Source organism: Neofelis nebulosa, chromosome 2 (genome assembly GCF_028018385.1).
Source record: "Neofelis nebulosa isolate mNeoNeb1 chromosome 2, mNeoNeb1.pri, whole genome shotgun sequence".
NCBI lineage: Eukaryota > Metazoa > Chordata > Mammalia > Carnivora > Felidae > Neofelis > Neofelis nebulosa.
In genome coordinates this window covers 202,187,812-202,207,055 of record NC_080783.1, presented here as the reverse complement: position 1 = coordinate 202,207,055, position 19,244 = coordinate 202,187,812, and the positions used below count along the sequence as shown (strand labels likewise).

General features: G+C 50.4%; 2 protein-coding genes across 2 annotated transcripts; both read right to left on the bottom strand.

Annotated features, from left to right (window-relative positions):
* Window positions 1-2,453: 2,453 nt before the first annotated feature.
* On the bottom strand, window positions 2,454-11,689 carry GPN2 (GPN-loop GTPase 2). Its single transcript, XM_058718484.1, has 5 exons — window positions 11,118-11,689; window positions 10,384-10,540; window positions 7,932-8,092; window positions 6,796-6,926; window positions 2,454-3,096 (listed from the first exon to the last, which is right to left on the bottom strand). Exons 1-5 carry the CDS (start codon window positions 11,526-11,528, stop codon window positions 3,024-3,026), a joined length of 933 nt encoding a protein of 310 aa, XP_058574467.1. The 5' UTR covers window positions 11,529-11,689; the 3' UTR covers window positions 2,454-3,023.
* Window positions 11,690-11,881: 192 nt separating this feature from the next.
* GPATCH3 (G-patch domain containing 3) lies at window positions 11,882-19,244 on the bottom strand. Its single transcript, XM_058718483.1, has 7 exons — window positions 18,771-19,244; window positions 17,017-17,441; window positions 15,041-15,215; window positions 14,329-14,388; window positions 13,380-13,501; window positions 13,131-13,258; window positions 11,882-12,624 (listed from the first exon to the last, which is right to left on the bottom strand). The coding sequence occupies exons 1-7, from the start codon at window positions 19,204-19,206 to the stop codon at window positions 12,408-12,410; spliced, it is 1,563 nt and encodes a 520-aa protein (XP_058574466.1). The 5' UTR covers window positions 19,207-19,244; the 3' UTR covers window positions 11,882-12,407.

Below are 19,244 nucleotides of genomic sequence, written 5' to 3'. Positions count from 1 at the left end.
CTTCCAATTTTGGGGGCGGGGCGGGGGGAGTCCTCACTTCAAAGCCAGGAAATGCATATATCCTAATGTCAGTGGTTAGCCGAGAAGACCGGGAAGGTCCCTTCTAAGGCACTCAGAGATGGTTTCCTCCCTCCAGGAGTTGTTCATGATTGCCAAGTGAGGTCTGGAAGTGAGAAGAGCACTTTCAGACAGTGTCTGTGAGAGGCAAGGTGCCACTTTTCTGGAAGGCATTTTGGCAATATGAATCCAGAACCTGGGAAATATCAGCTGTTTCATCTCTAGGATCTCTCCAGAAGTTAAAAATCAGAGGCTCAGACAAAGATTTGAGTACGAAAATATAATCACGGTACAATTTACAACAGCAAACAATTGGTAATGACTTAGGCTAACCATGGGAGTCTAGACAGGTAAACAATGTCATAGCCTTACCATGGAATATTATGTAGACGCTAAAAAGGTCTCTATATTTTTAACTGGATGAAGTAAGTGTTGACTAGAAAACGCAGGTTACAGAGCAAGTATAACATATTCCACTCGTACAAATGCTCTAGCTACCCCTCTCCATGTATAGAAAAGACTGAGAGGGGCGCCTGGGTGGCGCAGTCGGTTAAGCGTCCGACTTCAGCCAGGTCACGATCTCGCGGTCCGTGAGTTCGAGCCCCGCGTCAGGCTCTGGGCTGATGGCTCAGAGCCTGGAGCCTGTTTCCGATTCTGTGTCTCCCTCTCTCTCTGCCCCTCCCCCGTTCATGCTCTGTCTCTCTCTGTCCAAAAATAAAATAAAAAAAAAAAAAAATAAAAAAAAAAAAGAAAAGACTGAGAAACACAAAATATATTTCTACATTTGAATATAAAACTTATTGCAGATTACAAAGATTTTTTATTATTTGTATGTTATGGGATCATGGGTGACTTATTTTCTTTTCATTTTCCAACTCCTCCCCACCATGGCAGGGGAACAGAAAATCATTTTGACATCAGTAGGTGAACGGAGTTACATTTCCTGGAGGAGGAAATACCCTTGCTGTCACACCAAGGCCTGAAAATTAACTGTGGGATGACTTCCACCTTTCTCCACTCCATGACTGCAGAGAATAAATGCTCAGAGTGCTTGGATGCAAGGCCATAAAGTTCAAATGACACCTTCCTTCCAGCTGGTTTGCTTTGGTAAGAGCCAGGGTGATGGGGCAAGCAGCAGAACCCCTGACCACAGCTACTGGTCCTATGTTCCAAAACAGGATCCACCCTCACACCCTACCTGATGAGGGATTTGTCCAGCAACCTGGGCGTCAGGATTCCTGGGCTCCGGGCCCCACAAGTGACTCACAGGCATCCCCAGGCTGCGCCTCCTGGCCTCAGTTTCCCTGGCTTGCTGTTGATCCTCCCCACCTACTGTAGGGTGTTAATAGGGGTACGGTGCTTTGAACTTCTCAGATGAAAGAGGCTGGGGAAGCAGCACCTAGTAATTACCCCCCATTCGGCCAGGCGTGGGAGCAGAGGTCGGCTGCTTTCATACTCTCCCAGCTAGAGGAGCCTCCTCACAGCCCCTCACTCTTCTGCCTTCTGCTCTGACTCCTCCAATTGGGAAGCAAAGCTCCATCACCCCCGTCTCAATGCCACTTCGGAACAGATTTTCCTAAGCTGAATTCTCCAACTGCCCAAACCCCCAGTGACCTATCTTCCCCTTGATTTATGAGTCAGTAATACTCTACAGGTGTTTAAATTCTTCCCCGATTGGCCACAAATCCTGTGGGAGAAGGGCCGTGACTTTTCACCATTAAGAAGTCGGCAAAGGGGCGCCTGGGTGGCTAAGTTTGTCAAGAGTCCAACTCTGGATTTCGGCTCAGGTCATGAATTCACAGTTCGTGAGTCCGAGCCCCACATCAGGCTCTCTGTGCTGGCAGTGTGAAGCCTGTTGGGAATCCCTCTCCCTCTCTCTGGCCCTCTCCGCATGCTCTCTTTCTCTTTCAAAGTAAACAAATAAACAAGAAAAGAAAAGAAAGAAAAAAGAAAAGAAAAGAAAGAAAGAAAAAGAAAAGAAGTCAGCAAAGTGGACAATGAGACAGCCAGGCTGACCCAAGTTCAAACTCATCTGTTTCCTCACTGTAAAATGGGGCTTCCTAATATTCCATCTTGTCTAGGTCTCCGGGAATGGCTGTGAGAGCCACATGAGAACCATGTGTGTGGAAGCACTTTGTGAAAGGCCGAGCCCTTCTCACATGTTAACAGGACCAAGTGTCTGCAAATGAGACTTCTGGCACAGTTGCCATCGGTCCCCTGCTGCCTCCGGGCTGTGACTGCTAAGCCTGGACTGCCACCTATTGGTTGAAAATATGAATTACACTCAACCAGTTGCAGGAAGAACCAAAGGAAGCAAACCCCATTATTTCCAACCTCAAGCCACACTCCTTATGAGGTCATGCTGTATACTTAATATTTTTCTTTAAACAACTCACTTTTTGCAATTTCAAAGTAAACTTTTAATGACCAGTATAAATGGAAAACTAGTTAACCCTTGCCCCAAAGGAATAAAACCATAAAATAAATACCATGAAAACAAAACACTCAGATCTGCTAGGAAGCATCACCTGTGGAAACTCAGGCACCGGGCTCACTGCTACGACTGCGAATTTACAAAACCGCACCACCGGAGACTGAGTGTCAGTTCTAGCACAGTCCTGTGCTTGGACGGGAACGATGTCCTGTATGAAGAAATAGGCCTCTTCTAAGGGAAGGTCCCGTTCCCTTGTTCTGCCCCAACTCTCTGGACCTAGACGGTTGAGGAAAGCTTGGAGGTACAAAGAGGAGAAAGTAAACTCTTGTGTTTGTAGCACATCCCATCGTAGCCCGAGTGGGGCCGGTGCTGAATTCCTGGCAACAGCAACCACTGAGGGTGCAGCGAGTGCTCTGCCCGGCTGGGGAGACTGCTCTCGATCTGAGTCGGCAGGGCTGTCCGTGGTCATTGGCGGCTGCCGCTTTCTCCAATGCTGGGTTCTGCTTCTTGCTCTGCAGGGCCCAGCTCGCTGCTACAGCTGCATGGTTTCCTGCTCCACCGACTGGTCTGAGGATGCCAGGTACTTCTCCTGGAGGCCCAGGGTGCTGAGGGAGGGTGTGTCAAGGATGCTGGCACAGGCAAGGGTGGGGAACTGGTCTGGGCAGGATCCGACCTCTACTGATGCCGCGCGATAGCCACGTCTGGCGGATTCTGCTCCCACCCCTCTCCCTTTCTCACCGTTATAGCTCCAGGCAATAGGCACCCACTGGGTCTGAGAGGCCCCTCAAAACACCCAGACCCCAGCCCCTGGGTGGCTCAGTCGGCTGAGTGTCCGACTTCGCTTCAGGTCATAATCTCACAGTTTGTGGGTTCAAGCCCCACGTCGGGCTCTGTGCTGTCAGCAAAGAGCCCACTTCGGGTCCTCTGTCCCCTTCCCTCTGCCCCTCCCCTACCTCTGCGCATGATTCCTCTCTCTCAAAAATACACAAACATTAAACAAACAAACAATCCAGACCCACCAAATGCTTCTGTATTCGCCTCTTCCCCACATTGCTGAGGATCAAAGGACCAGACGGCACTAACCCTGCAGCTGTGTTAGGTCACGTGCTCTGGAGCCAGACCACTGGGGGTTTAAATCCTGAGTTTGCCACATCCTTTTTTCTGTCTGTAAGACAGAGTTGTGAGGCTCAAAGAAGACAATACAAAGTGCCTACTATGGCACCTAGTACACAGCAGGTGCTAAGCGTTTCCGACCTCTCTTCTGCCACGGGAGGGAACTCAGGGGAGCTCAAAGATAACAACTAACTTCTGCTTGCGCTATCCGGTGCCTTCTACCTCTCTCTTTCTACCTCTCTGGGACAGCAGGGACATGGAGTGGGAAGGATGCCAATCAGACTCACGGAGGAAAAGACTGTGATACTGCTGAGTGAGCCCCGTGAGGCTGGCCGGCCTGAGGCCTGGGTGTGGGTCTGAGGAGGAGATGGCAGTTAGACACGGAAGGATGGCCACCGTGGCTGTTCTACTAGGTGACTCCAGTGAGGTTCACCTAGTAGAAACTGAGGTTCCACAACCAGGGAGACTGAGGTTTGAACTGTCCTTCCAGCACATCCTGGGAGAAGGACCTTGGACCTGTCACTCTCACAGCCCCAACTGCCTCATCTATACGAAGGGACTGAAGGGCGCCTGGGTGGCTCAGCGTCCGACTCTTGGTTTCGGCTCAGCTCACGATCTCACAGTTCTTGAGTTCAAGCCCTGCATCAGTCTCTGCGCGGACAGTGCAGATACCTGGGATACTCTCTCTCTCAAAATAAATGAACTTGAGGAAGAAAAAAAAAGAAGGGACCGAATGAGGATTAAATGAGATTTTGCCAGTAGAGTATGTAGTTCACTAAATGATGTTCAGGGTACGGACTTTCTTTCTCATCTCTTAGGGATCCATCCACCAAAATCCACTGCACCCCTACTCAAGCAGACTCTGAACCTGTGCCCCTTCCCCCTCTCTTTTTCTCAAGAAATAATGCCTTGTTCCTGTGCAAGTCGCCCTGAGAATCACTCAGGATGAGTGGAGTCCATCTTCCTTGACATGAAATAACCTCAAACTTGCATTTGGACTCCACCTGGAGTCCACATTCCTGGGCAGGGCACATGGAACCCTGCATCTATTTGACCATCTGTCTGGCCCCTATCACTGCTCTTCAGCCAAAGCCCTGTCCTGCCCACGAGTCGTGCTATTCTACTTGCAACTCCCCAGACGTGCCTTGACCTTGAACCGCCATGCCTTTGTATATACTACTCTCTTTGCTTTGAATTCCCTTTCCCTCTTAATCAGCCTGGTTAACCCTCACTTTAAGATAACACAATTCCAGCGCCACTGCCTTGGTGAAGCTTCTTGACCCACACGCTCCTCGGGAGAGCTGACGTTTCCCTTCTTTATACCAATCCTTAGTTATCTTTTTATAAAAATGTTTATTTATTTTGAGTGCACTCTGAGCGTGCTGGGGGAGGGACAAAGGGAGAGGGAGCGAGAGAATCCTAAGCAGGCTGTGTGCTGGCAGCACAGAGCCTGATGCGGGACTCGATCCCATGAATCGTGAGACCATGACCTGAGCTGAAACCAAGAGGCAGACGCTCAATTGACTGAGCCACCCAGGTGCCCCAATCCTTATCTGTCTTAGATGTGGAGTGAAGTTGAACCTTATGAGGATTAGGGTAGGGGGCAGAATCTAAAAGCACAAATAGGGGCGCCTGGGTGGCTCAGTCAGTTAAGGGTCCAACTCTCGATTTCAGCTCAGGTGATATCTTACGGTTCAAGATATTGAACTGAGCTCGGAGCCTGCTTGGGATTCTCTCTCTCTCCTCTCTCTCTGCCCCTCCCCCCCCACTCTCTCTCTCTCAAAATAAATAAACTCAAAAAAAATTTTTTAATAAAAAATAAAAATAAATAAAATCAGCACAAATGCATACGGTTAAAAATACCTTTGAAAATCCCTTAAATCATCTATCAAAAAGTGTACCGTTTTACAAACAGAACCTTGCATAACACGTACGGATGCATAAAGTAACTAACGCACAGCGTACAAAAAAATTCAGGACTACCGAAACTGCCCCTTCACGTGTTTGCTGAGCACCTGCAGTTGAACTTGCCGACATTAACTGCAAGTGTGAGGTAGCAGCTCAACCCCTTCAGCAAGCACGGCGCGCTCTACCGCCATCATTTTATTTACAACCTGTCTGGTTCCCTGCGAGCTTGGTTTCCCACGTGTGGCAGGGCCGGACACAGATCAGAAGGTACTGGCTGGAATGATCTTCCTCCATACCAAGGGCTCTGGAGCCCCCCTGGTGTAAGTGTCAAATGTCTGAAACCATCCTAGTGGGCCTGCGCTTCCTGTCCTGCCTCACCCGCGGCCTCGGTGACCTGAGGGACACCTGCACGTGACCTTAGCTCCATCCCACTGGTCACGAATCCAGCTCCAGTTCCGGAGGTCTAGCTGACAGCTCTGGCTGTCGCACGGTCCCCTCAAACACAGCACATCTGCCAGCGTCCATCCCTCCCATCCAGGTGATAACCCTGTCCTCTTCCCTTCCTTTTCTTGCCTCAGTGACCAACAGAACCGCCCACACGTACCGCTGTATTAGCCAGAAACCTGGGAGTCTAACTTCTGGTCCACCTCCATCTATTCCCATAACCACCCAGTCACCAACGCTGGTAGCCCACCTCCTTTTATCCACTCTGTACCCTTCTTTCCGTTCTTACTACTAACGTTTCATCTCTTTCCATCTACAGACTGTAAACGCTCTTGTGCCTCCGCTCACATCCCTTAAACGCAATTTCTGCACTCGGAGGGCTTTTAAATAACGTACACCTGACCATGTCACACCCTGCACAACCAGGCTATGCTGGTTCCCACCGCCCACCCACAAGCGGAAGTCCACACGCCTCAGCAGGGCATGCAAGCCCCCCACCGTCAGCCCTGCCTACTACCCCTGCACCCCTACACCCCCCTTTCCCTTTCACAGTCAGGACGAGAAGCAAACTGAACCCCTTGCATCTCTCCCAAACGACCAATGCCTTTTCATTTCTTTGCATCCGTATTTGCTGCTCCTTCTGGTCAGTATCCTCCTTTGTCCTCAGGTACAACCAACACTGAAGCCATCTAAGGGACCAGCCTTTGCACCTGAGAGACAGTCACCAAGGAGCCCAACTGGTCAGCAAGGGATCAGTCATCTACACGGGGAGATGTGGCCACTCCTGAGCCTCATGTCTCCCCCTTGGCTGTGGCCTAGAGGCTAGAGAGCAAGGATACGTGGAGAAGTGGAAATCAGCTCCCACTGCAGCAGACATCATGGCCTCCAGGCTTCGCTGCTCTTGGACCCCGAAGCAGTAGCCATTGGCTTTATCCACAGCCTGTAGGACCCGCTGGACACTCTCTTTGTCCTGGGTGGGGAGGAGAGAAACAGCCTTGTGAGTGAAACAGAGGTATGTGGAACTGAGGACATTTCAAAGTGCCCGCAGCCTCCAAACATCCCTTTCAACCTTGCCTCATGCAGCTTCTGTGCCTGGAGTAGTTCCACTTGTCCCCAGAGGCCTGGCTACATCCCATCTCTCCTGACCACCAACCCACCCAAATCAGAACAGATAAGCTCCTCTATGCACACCCAAAGTCCCCTGGGTCTATCCTACAGCTCTGATTAGAGCTTACTTTTGACAAGTTATTAACTCATCTGCCTCCCCTATTTGACTGTGTGCCCCATGAGGTCAGGGACTTTTCTGTGGAGGTATCCTCAGTGCCTGGCACAGTACTTAGCTAACTTAGGCACCCAATAAATCTGCATATAATCTACTTGCTCATTCACATAAAAGTAATAAGACCAGTCCATACATCACATGATGGGAAGGAAAGATCAAAATAATGCACGTACAAGTCCTTAGCATAATGCCTAGTACAGAAAGCCTTCAATAAGTGGTAATTGTTATGATTAATATTGTGGAGTTCACTTTCTCATTTCAGAGAAGAAAAGCATGGCATTAAACAGTGAAGAGATAAGTTTGCTCAAGTCCATGTACAGGGGTTGGGTACTACTTTGCAAAGTCAACACATAGTTGCCCATCCTAAATGAGGTCGAGAGACCTATCTTTAGCTTTGGTCAAGTCCCTTGATGGTGACTTTCTGATATCACCCATTTTCACATGGATGAGGGAACATGTGTAGAGAAAACCCAGCAATACAGAATAGACAGGGCCAAAGTCTGGTCTATTCTCTTTATCGGAATCCTGCCCATGACAGCCACTGGTCCTAAAACCAACAGGACTGAATGATAGTTGGACCCAGGACAAAGACCACTGTTTGGGCCTTCCGAGCCTCCTGTACCCTTGCTTGGTGAAGTTCCAGGCACTGTCAGAGCCTACAGGCAAGGGAAGAGGCCTCTTAGTCCCTAGTACCTGAATGTTGAGAGGGATGAAGGAGACCAGACTGTAGTCTTCAATGAGCTGCACCAGTTTCTCATTGAGCTGACGGTAGTGGCGGAAGAAAGGGTCAGAAGCCAGGTGGTCAAGCAGGTAGGAGAGGTCCAGGACCTCTGTGTAGTAGTCCAGGTTGAAGGCTAAGGAGAGAAACTGGTGTTCAGGAGCAATTGGCATCAGGGTAAAAGACCCAAGGACAGGAACCACATTTCCTTTCCTTCTTCCTTGTCTTCATTCCCTCATTCGTTCATTCAACAAATATTTGTCGAGGCAGTGAAATGAAGTTACTAAGAAAAAAATACTTGGTTTTACCCATTGGTTCTGCCACGTAGTGGCTATACAGGACTGCTGTGAGGACTAAATGCTATAAATCCCAATGTCTGGTACAGAGAAGCACTTGCTCAATGGTAACAAATAACGGTATCGAATGTGTACCAAGAACAGTTCTTGGTCCGTGCCACATGGAGCTCACAGTCAGGTAGTAGCCCCAGGACCCAGCACATGCACTATAAGGATTGTAGCAGGGTGCCTCTTGGATAAATCACTTTCCCTTCTGGGCCAGTTCCTTCTTAATGTAAAATGAGGACATCAGACTAGATGACTCGGAGTTCTATGAATACAAACTTCCTCTAAGAAAAGGAAACTCGGCCTCCCTGCACTGTCCATTTCTGCCAAAAAACTCAAGTCAGTTGGGCTACTCTATTGGTCTGGCCCACAGTGAGCTAAGGCAATCAGGCTGTTGGAGACTGATTGACCCACTCCCTGCATTCTGGCTCCTGTGTTCTAATCAGAAACTGACATCCCTCTGCCTGCAAGGAATAATGTTCCGGGCATTCCAACAAACTTCTTGGATTGATAGGTACATTTCTCCCCAGGAATTAAGCAGTTTGAGCCAGGTGCATGTGGGTTTAGATTTCATCTCAGCTAACACATCAGCTATGTGATTGACCTTGGGCTATTCACGTAATGTCTCTGGGCCTCAATGGCCTCATCTGGTTTGCACAACAGTCTTTTGTAAGGATGACTGGCCAGAGTCAGAGCTAGAAAGGTCAGGGATCACCATGTAGCCATCTGGGGCCATGAAAGGCGAGGAGAGGGGATCAGGAAGACTGCAAATCTGGGCATTGATAAAATAGGGCTTCTGGGCTTAACAAGAGATGGACCAGGACTCTGAGCTGAGGTGGCCCCTCCAAGGTGCTGACATCCCTCCATGTCCTGACTGAGAGCCAGTAGGCCTCCCTGGACAATGCCCTGACACTTTATGACCCCATGATCCCAACAATCTTTCTTCCTGTTCCCTGCTGGTCATTTCAGTTTTTGTTCTCTAGGTTCCTTTGTGCCTGGAGATGCTATTTAGGGAGCTGATGCCCCCAGCTCAGGAGAGCACTAATTGTGCAGGAAAAAAATGCTGGCCATGAGGCCCCTAGGCAACTCTCCTGCCTTGTGCCAGCCTGCTTCTCCCTCAATCTTTCCCACCCTGACAAAGGTGCCTCTATTTGTCCACTGGCTCAGTTGGAAACCTGACAGCTAGCCTTAAAAAAAAAAAAAAAATTATTTACTTATTTATTTTTAGACAGAGCATATGTGAGTAGGGAAGATGGGCAGAGGGAAAGAGAAAATCCCAAGCAGGCTCCAAGCTCAGGGCGGAGCCTGATGAAGGGCTCCATCCCATGACCCTGGGATCGTGACCTGAGCCGAAATCAAGAGTCGGACACTTAACCAACTGAGCCACCCAGGCACCCCTGAAGTCATCCTTAATTTCCTCAGTCTCCACATCCAACCCACCAAGAGACCCTGTTTCTTGAGTAAGTTCTGGATCGATCCATTTCTCTCCATTCCCACCACCACTGCTTAGGCTGCTGCAAAAAACCTCCTCAACATCTCTGTTTGCATTCTTGCTCATTCTCATTCGTTCTCCACAAAACAGCCACAATGATGTTCTTAATTCGTGCTATTTCCTTGCCTAATATTCATCACTGGCTTTCCCCAGTGTTTCAACAGTACAGGTTCTAGCCCTGGCCCCCCCTCTCTGACCTCATTTCCTACCACCCTTCCCCTATTGCTACCTCAACCACTCTGGGCTTCCTCCCCTCCCCTCACTGTTTCTTTAAACACAAAAAAACTCCTTCCCTAAGGGCCTTTCCTCCTACTGGTCCCTCTGCCTAGAACAGTTCAGCCTTGGCTGGCTCCTTCTCACCATTCAGATCTCATCCTCAAATAGCGCTGCTCATTCAACTCACTCCCAACCGTTCACTTTAATTCCTTTGCAGTGTACATATCACCATCTATAGCTCTCTTGTCCCCCAAATCCAGAACAATATCTAGCATACAGAGTGCACAAAATAAACAGGAGTCAGGACCTGGAGGCAGCTCCCTGCAGCTGAGATGTTTCATTCCCTACTCCTTGGCTGCCCAGAACAGGAGCTCTCACCCAACTTCCCATAGTGCTCAATGAGGTCCATCTTGGAGAGCAGGTTGACATGGGGCAGCTCCACATGTAGCATCGTGGCCAGAGAAGTACACAGTACCGAAATGAACTTGGCCGGGTCTGTGCAGTAATGAGAATCCACCAGGTGGACAGCAGTCAGCTGGAAGGAGAGGAAGAGACGGGGTGAGTGGCCTGGGAAGGCAGGAAACATCGGGGCCTACGTCTTTCTCAAGAGACTGAAGACTTCTGAGGACAGAGTACAAGCCTTCCCCATTAGTTTCCTCCCGCTTCTGCTCCATTCTAATAGCTACACTCATTTCCTTCTGCCAGGAGATATGGGGCATTATTCCTTACAAGATGCCTTGCACCAAGTCTCCCGGTGGGCAACTAGTTCCATTCTGACTACATCTGTCTCTATTTCATTTACTTTTGCCCACCAAGTCACAACAGCAATCACCATGCCACTTTCTACATAACCCTTTCCATACTTCTAACAACCCCAAATTGGGTGCTAGTACATCCATTGTGCAGATGAGAAAACTGAGGTTCAGAGAGAGAAACTGACTTACCCAGGACCACACAGCGAGTCAGTGGCAGAGCCTGAATTCGAACTCACACCAGTTTTACTCCAAAGCGACTCGGCCCCTACCTCGCTGTGTGACATGGGGGCGTGGCATCTGTCCTCCCTGTCTCAGTTCCTCCATCTGCAAAAGAAGCCTGCTCGACCCAAGACGCACCCTGAGGTCCCAATGCGCCATCTGGGAGAAGATGCTACGCAGAGCGCCGTGGTGCGTGCAGAGCTCCACCTGGCCTGGGCAGTCGAAGAGGAAGTAGTGGCCGCGTAGGGGATCTAGCTTGGCACGCAGCCAGTCCAGGTTGGCCTCCAGGTACTCCATGCAGTAGAGCAGGCCGCCGTTGGGCCCCAGCCGCAGCGCGTCCATCACGTCGCCCAGCCCCACCAGCTCGCCCACGTCCACAGCGCACTCGTACGGCAGCCCCTCGTTGGCCGGGTCCAGGTTCACCACCGCCACGCGCCGGCCCAGCGCGCGCAGGAACTCACTCATGCCCAGGCAGTATGTGGTCTTCCCTGAACCAGGCGGGCCGATCACCGCCTGCCCAAAGGCCGTGGTCGGGGCGGCCCCCGCCATAGGCTGCACGCAGCCCCGTGCGGAGCAGGTAGCTCGGCTGAGACACAAGCCGAAGGCTACGGGATCCCCGACGTACACTTCGGCCCCGGGGTAGCCGAAGGAGGAACCGCAGATACCCGCGGAATGTAAGGGGACCAGCGCCCGACTTCCGGACGACGTCGGAAACGACGGGAGCCCCGAGAGGAAGTCCCGCCCCCAGGATGACGGCGCGGCTTGACGCCTAGGGGCGTGGCGACACGGAGCGTTTCCCCTCCGGGTTTGGGCTCCGCTAGCGGGTTTGGGGTGGTTGGGGGGGAACTCTAGCCCAGATTTTCCCGACCTTCCCCCGGCCCAAATTGGAAGATACAGAGAAATCTGGTAGTAAACTTCTTTATTCTCCCGTTAGGTCACAGACCCGGGCCACCTTCCCGCGACCTTTCCGTTGTCCGCTCCCAGCCAGTCACGGGTGGAGACGATGGAGGGCCCGCCCCAAGATCGTCCCTTCCCAAGCACCGCGGGTCCTCTCCTCTTCCAGGCCCGTTTCCCCCTCTTTCTGACCTTTACAGTGAACCCCCCGCTCAGCGAAGGTTGTGCTGACAACTTCAGTCAATCCAACTGTTCAAGGTACTGGAGGAGGCAACATGGGCAAGCCCAAACAGGGACTGGGGTTAGGAGACCACTGAGGTCATTCAGCCCTAATATTAAAAGAGGATAGGGGGCTTTTGGTAAAAATGTCCTTGAGGTAGAGCGCCAGAAGGCAAGTTCAGAACAGAACACTGTGAACAAGCTGCGCAGATTACTGGTCCCAGAGTTCTTTCGGCTGTGGTGGGACATAAGGCCAAGGCAGAGGGCTGCCACCGGTGTGCAGTTATGAGTGATACTAAGGAAGGCCCGAACCTGTCACTCATGCTCTGAGGGGTTGTCCAAGGCACAGCTGGAACTCCTCACAAATGCCATATCTGCCCGAAACTTCATGCTGGTGGGTGGCTGGCGTCGGAGCAGCGACTCCCCTTGGTCTTGGGGTAGGGGCTCATCATAGATGGTGGAGATGAGCCCCAAGCCAGTTCCACGGGGTCTCTTCAGTTGCCCAAATGGCTGTAGCTTCTCTCCGTGGTACCTGCATTAAAAAGGGCTCAACTGAGAGGCCTGCTCTCAAACTCCAATAAAGGGTTGGGAAAAGACAGAGAAGTAGCTACTGCACGTCTGGTTTGTCCCACAGATCGAGCCTTTAAATTTGGATCTTTGCTCTTCAGTCCTCTTATCTCTCCATCGACAGTGCCAGCAACCAGAGGTCTCACATATTGCCTTCATTTTAAATAATACATAGAGTTTAGAACAAACGGTCACCATTCTGTGACTTACAGGCACTCCCTAACAGCAATCAAGTCCAAACTCCTCAGACCAGGGGGCATGACTTCCACAGGAGATCAGTGATCCTATCAAGACTTAGAGCTTGGTCTAAAAAATTAATAGTGCCAGAGCTACCTTTTCCTTCTAATTCTGCTTTGAAGCTCAACCCTAGGAGTCTCCAATACCCTTCCAAAACCAGAGGGAAGGGGGGAAACCAGGGTACAGATGAAAGCCTAGCTTGGGCCCCCAGGAAAGTCTCTTGGCCATACTCACCCCAATCCACGCTTGCATCTAGGGTGCTGGCCATCACTATCCAGGGCCTCAGGCACCCCTGAACACCGGCTGCCCAGACCCTTGCCCTCGGCCCAGCCCTGCTGCTCCATCACCTTCCGTCCAATGCCCTGTGGAGGGAATGGCAAAGACTCAAGAGATGGGGCTGCGGGGCAGGGGGGTGGCGGTGGCAGAAAGAATGGAGATAGAGGAGGAAAAGAGAGGGGTCGATGGGCTAGACACAGTGCTTACCTTGGTGTGGCGCTCAAAGGTGCCCACTTGGCATTTGATCACAGAGCCATCCTCCTGGCCATCACGGAGTCTCCGTTCCAGACGCATTTGGACAGAGTCTCGGGCATCCTTGTCTCCACCATCTGAGGAAGCAGAGCTCAGTTTGTAGAAGGGTCTCTCTCAGCAGAAAGGGGGAAAATCAGGTTTCTAGGACCTCCTCACAAGATTTGCATATTCATCTTTATGGTGTTTTATTACTTTACTATGATCTGTCTCATTAGACTGGAGGCTCACCAAAAGTAGGAACCCTGGCTTTCCTATCTTACAGATGAGGAAAGTGATACAGAAAAGTCACCGAGCCATGAGATGAGAAACAGAATTAGAACTCAGGTCTTCTCCTCCTACCCCAACCTCTCCCAGGTCATTTTTGACTCCAGAATCTAAATTCTCTCTTTTTTAAAAAATCGTTGTTGTTGTTTATTTTTGAGAGAGAGATTGAGAGAGCGAGTGGGGAGGGGCAGAGAGAGGGAGACAAAGAATCCAAAGAGGGCTCCACACTGACAGCAGAGAGCCCCATGTGGGGCTTGGAACTCACAAACCACAAGATCACAACCTGAGCCAAAGTCGGACACTTAACCAACTGAGCCACCCAGGCACCCCTCCAGAATCTAAATTCTCAACCAGAGCCTGAACACCTCAACCTCCCATTCTACCAGGGTCTGCCCATCAGAACCAGAGCCTCCTGAGGGCTGACCCCACATGTCCTTCCTCTACAAAGGAAAAGGGCTCTGCCCACAACCAGCATTTAATGCACACAACTAGAGATGACTTAAGAGAGGAATGCTCTCAGTGGGCTACCCCAGGGGAACTGGTCCTGTCTCGGCCTCTGCTAAGCAAGCCCTAGTAGAGTGTCCTTGCAAGGTCAGGGCACCAGTTCCACCTCCCCATACTGTAATCCCTGGCCCAGTACCTCTGTCGTAGTATACACTCATGTCCACATCCCAGTCATCGGCTGTCTGTTCATCAAAGTCTGCAAATAAAAAGCATCAAAGAGAGTAAACTAAGGATTCACAGTTCTGTTGAGAGTTAAATCCAGATTTAGACATATGTTCTAGAACTTGGGGCTCTTTTTTTAAATGTTTATTTATTTTGAGAGAGAGCAAGAGTGAGTGCACAAGAGTGGGGCAGAGAGGTGGGGGGAGAGGGGGAGACAGAGAGAGAAAGAGAGGGAGGGAGGGAGGGAGGGAGAGAGAGAGAGAGAGAGAGAGAGAGAGAGAGAGAGAGAGAGAGAGAGAGAGAGAGAATATATCCCAAGCAGGCGCCACACTGACACAGGGCTCGATCCCACGAAATATGAGATCATGACCTGAGCTGAAATCAAGAATCAGATGCTCAACCGACTGAGCCACTCAGGTGCCCTTAGAACTTGGGGCTTTTTATTATATTTTAAAATATCTCCGCTGGGGGGCATTCAGAATTTGCAGGGGCGGAGGGCATTTTTTCCTCATTCCACTAATCCGCCATCCCCAAAAAGGATGACCGGCCTCTCATACACAATCAAGGTAAGTCTCTTCTCTAGCCCCAGATTTGGCCTCCTTGCCAGAGAATCCCCATGTGGAATGGAGAGCCCTGAGTGGATGCAGCAGGGATCACTCCTGCCCTTGCCTGGATGCCAGCATTACCTCCTTCCTCCTCCTGCCAGAACTGGGCATCAGTGTAGAATACCAGGCCGGAGCCGCCCTTCTCCCACTTGAGCTCGATTTCCTCCTCAAAGAGCCGCTCAGTGGTACGTTCCTGCCTGGTCACATCTTCATGCAGTGCCTCATGACGCTCCCACTCCTCACCGCGGTCATCGTCCTTGGAGAAGGTGGACAGAGGTGATCTGTCTGTTCAGCATCCTGACCTCATGCCCACAAGGAGGGCAGCTCAGAGCACAGCAGGCTCCATGCCTCCAAATTTCTCTTAGAAGCAACACACATTTGGTCCTTGGAGCCTTGCCCAACACATCTCTCCATCCCGTGTCACAACACTTAGTGCCTTCCCCCAAGCCCAACTCACTCTTATCCCTGTGCTTCTGGCCATGCTGTTCCCCCTGCTGGGACTATCTGCCCTCCTCTCCCACCACTTTCTCTTCACCTGGTGAATCCTCATCCCTCAAGTTCTACAGCCCACGTGAAGCCCCCACACTGAGGCCACAGCACTCTCGCTCATCTCCAAACTCCTCAGTTTGGAGGTAATCGGTACATGCTGTTTAGGCCTCTATACGTTATGTCGTAAAGAAAAAAGGGACAATAAGTAATACCTATTGTCTACTATGCGTCAGGTCCTTCTCATAACTTAGCTCCTTTAATCATCCCAACAGCCCTGCAAGGTTGAGTACCATCATTCCCATTCTACTGATGAGGGAACCTGGGTCCAGAGGAGTAAGGTGATTTGCCCAAGATAGTACACGGAGAGTGGCAGAGCCAGCATTCAAACCCACGTGGCTACACCATACAGCCTTTCCAGATGCTGCTGCTTTTTTCTTTTCAGGCAGTATTAAGGCTCTTCCAGGGCAGGAAATGGATCTTGGAATGTCTCTGGAATCCTGCACTAGCCTATGTGTACAACTGCTTGCCTAGACTTGCAGAATGATAGGATGACTCCTGGCTTGAAATCTTGGGGGCTCCTGTCCTAGTTAAACTCCAAGAAGCCTCAGGAATCACTGCTGCAGAGCAGGCGCTGGGAAGAGTCCGGAGAGTACTACACAAAGGATGTAGTACAGATGTTAGCAGCTCTGGGCTGGCGGTTGGAAGACACAGATGAATTATTGTTTTACCCAGAGTATGCACACGCACAAAGTTTCCCCCCAAAGCACACCTTTCCTAATTTGACGGATGAACACCCAAATCTGGAGAAAGAGGTAGAAGAAATGTCTATCGCACATGATAAAAAATGAGAGTGGAAGCTGGTGTTCAAGCCACAGACTCAAGGTCAGAAAATAGATGTGATTTCTCAGCCATGTAATAAAAGCACACAGAGGTTAGACAAGCAGCAAAGGGGACCAAGTTCACATCCCACATCTGCCTCTAATTCTTTAGATGATTTTACTTCTTGGTGGGTACATTTTCATCTATGAAGAGGACCCTCCTTACATTCCTTCTAGAGAATGCAGAGAAGGTCCCTTTGAGAATCTTCCGATAAGCTCTGGCCTCTCTCCTCAAAGAAATGCGTATTTGCACATGCAAATGCAGTTTTATAGTTTTATATTTAATTGCAGGGAGTTCTAACTCTTTGGAATTCTCCTGAGAACCGCCCCACCCCCACCCCACCCCACCGCCAGGTTTAATTTTTTTTTTTTTTTCTAACGTTTATTTATTTTTGAGACAGAGAGAGACAGAGCATGAACGGGGGAGGGTCACAGAGAGAGGGAGACACAGGATCTGAAGCAGGCTCCAGGCTCTGAGCCGTCAGCACAGAGCCCGACACGGGGCTCGAACCCACGGACCGTGAGATCATGACCTGAGCCGAAGTCGGACGCTTAACCGACCGAGCCACCCAGGTGCCCCGTCACCGCCAGGTTTAGAACTATTGTAATACACAATTGAAGAGTGGTAGTATATTGATGGCCGAGCCTCTCTAAGCTGCCAGCAAAGAAAGGGTAGCTCGCTCTACTCACGTCATCTGAGTGTGACTCTTCTTCCTCCTCCTTTTCCCCTTCCTCCTCTGGCTCTCCATAGGAGCTGGCTGGTATGTCCGCCAGGCAGCTTCCTTGGGGTATTTCCTCGCCTTCGGCGGTATACACAAGGTCTTCCTGCTCCACTGTCTCTGAGTCCTCATACTTGAAGGGTACGTTGCCATAGCGCCGGGAAGAACCTGTCTTGGGAAACTGGAGCTGCAGCTGGGTGATGATCCGAGGGGGTAGGCGGCAGGCCCGGATCAATTCCAAAAAGACCCGCAGAGGAGTCCCCACATTTCCATTGGGCATCAGCACTGGTGGGTTCAGCTCTGGCAGTTGCCTCAGGTCAGCCAGAGTAAAGGCTTCACTCTGAGCTTTCCGACTCTGCAGCTCCTTGCGGGTTTTGAAAGGAAAGGAGCCGAAACCTTGGAAAGCAGAAGGAAGAACGGCTCTTGAAACCTCGAAGCCTCCAGCAACACTTGAGCCAGAAATTGGCTCAGATCTTTTAGCCTAATGCTGTTCCTCCCTTTCATACTTTTCCAGAGTAACTTCCTCCATTTCCTGACCAGAACCACCTAAAAATTTCATGCCATTTCTCATGACCTCGGCTGAGCACACAAGTTTCTTTTAGATCTGGTTCCTGTCGACTTTTTGATTCTCAACTGCCACCAACCCCCACTCCCTGCGCATCCTCAAACCATGTGCTTCAACCATACCAAACAATTTAACATGCCCTGAAAGTTCCATGGACTTTCACATCTCTGTCTGTGTCTCTGCAAATGCCATTTACTTTGAACACCGTTCCTTCCCACAAACTCCTGTTTATCTTTCAGATCCAGATGAAAAGCCACATTTCCTGATCCCTCTAGGAGAGCAGTTTCTCCCTCCTCTGTCATCTCACACTTGCTGATACAGAGCATAGGCTCTGGGTCAATATGCCTGGGTTTGTACTGTGACCCTGCCACTTCCTAGCTCTGTAACCTTGGGCACATAACACACCTTCTGTATCCCTCAGTATCCTTACCTATAAAATGGGTAACAATAGCTCCTACCTTATAGGATTGTTGTGAGGAGTAAATAAGAAAATGAAAGGCTTAGAACAATGCCTAGTAAGCACACAGGAAGTGCTCAGCAAATGTTAACAATTAGAATGCCATCTCTGTGACACTTTTTTACAGATCTGTTTTCCTCTCTGAATCCTGAGCACAGACTATGTCTGTTTTCTGCACAGCAGCGAGAATCACACTGGGTGAGCACAAAAGCTAGATTTGTCGAATAAATGAATTAGAGAACTCTGCGCTGTTCCCTGCCACCCATCAAAGTGACTTCCAGAGCTGTCCAGAGAAATGAGATTGTCTTTTCATTTGCATCTTGCCAAGAGAGGGCTGGGTAGGAAGCAACAAAAAAATGTAATAAAGAGAATAAGTGATTAAGAAGCCTCGTTTCCCTTTTTTCCTTCTGTGTCAGTGCAATATCGACCTCTCAGAGAGCAAAAAAAAAAAAAAAAAAAAAAAAGTCTCAGAAGAAATGTAATAAACTGGAAAAAGAAGGATCATCCCAATAGGCCTCTTTCCGTACCCTCCCCCCACGACCTCCACCCCTAAACTTTAACATGGCGTTGAGCCTGAAGCTCTGTCCGGCAATGACCTAAACTCTTAAAGAGCCTGATAATCAGAGACCTGACTTATCCCCTCATGAAAGGTGTCCCTGTTCCAGGTTCGGTAGGCTTAGTCTATTATCTTTCCCATCCGTACCTGATGCCTCAGTAGGTAGCCGAAGTCTGCGGATGTAACAACGACCCGGCAACCAAGTCCCCTGAGTATCCAGCCACCGGCGGCCGGAGTACATGCGAAGAAGCTGCTGGGCCTGAGCTGTCCCCCGTACCGAGATGACGCAGCAGCAGGTGCGGGTTTGGGCGGGAGCAGAGTCCGGAGGGGAAAGAGTGCGGGCATCGGTGACTGAAGTCTGGGCGAGAACCTGGCCGATAGGAGTTGGGGCAGAATCGGGAGAAGCCTGGGAAGGAGCCCGCTCAGGCCGATGCCGGTAGTGGAAACACAGGAAACCACAGTCGCGCTGTTCTCGGAACTGGCTAAAGTAGTTCCGGAGATGGGCAGAGCGCAGAGCCGAGGGAATGCCGCTCACTATTAAGTAGACTGTGGCCTCCTCCTCCGCCTCGCTGGGCACCGCCATCTTGCGTTGTCACATGATCGGCTGTTTCCAACTCTCGC

Bases quoted from the DNA above. Each gene is read 5' to 3' on its own strand.
- GPN2 (XM_058718484.1), bottom strand. From the start codon at position 11,528: ATGGCGGGGGCCGCCCCGACCACGGCCTTTGGGCAGGCGGTGATCGGC. The intron at 10,541-11,117 runs GTGCGTCTTGGG...CTCTCCTTCCAG, and splicing joins TGGCGCATTGGGACCTCAGG to CTGACTGCTGTCCACCTGGT. The intron at 6,927-7,931 runs GTACTAGGGACT...CTCCCCACCCAG, and splicing joins TCATCCCTCTCAACATTCAG to GACAAAGAGAGTGTCCAGCG.
- GPATCH3 (XM_058718483.1), bottom strand. From the start codon at position 19,206: ATGGCGGTGCCCAGCGAGGCGGAGGAGGAGGCCACAGTCTACTTAATA. The intron at 17,442-18,770 runs GTACGGATGGGA...CTGCTTTCCAAG, and splicing joins GCTACCTACTGAGGCATCAG to GTTTCGGCTCCTTTCCTTTC. The intron at 14,389-15,040 runs GTAATGCTGGCA...TTTTATTTGCAG, and splicing joins CTGGCAGGAGGAGGAAGGAG to ACTTTGATGAACAGACAGCC.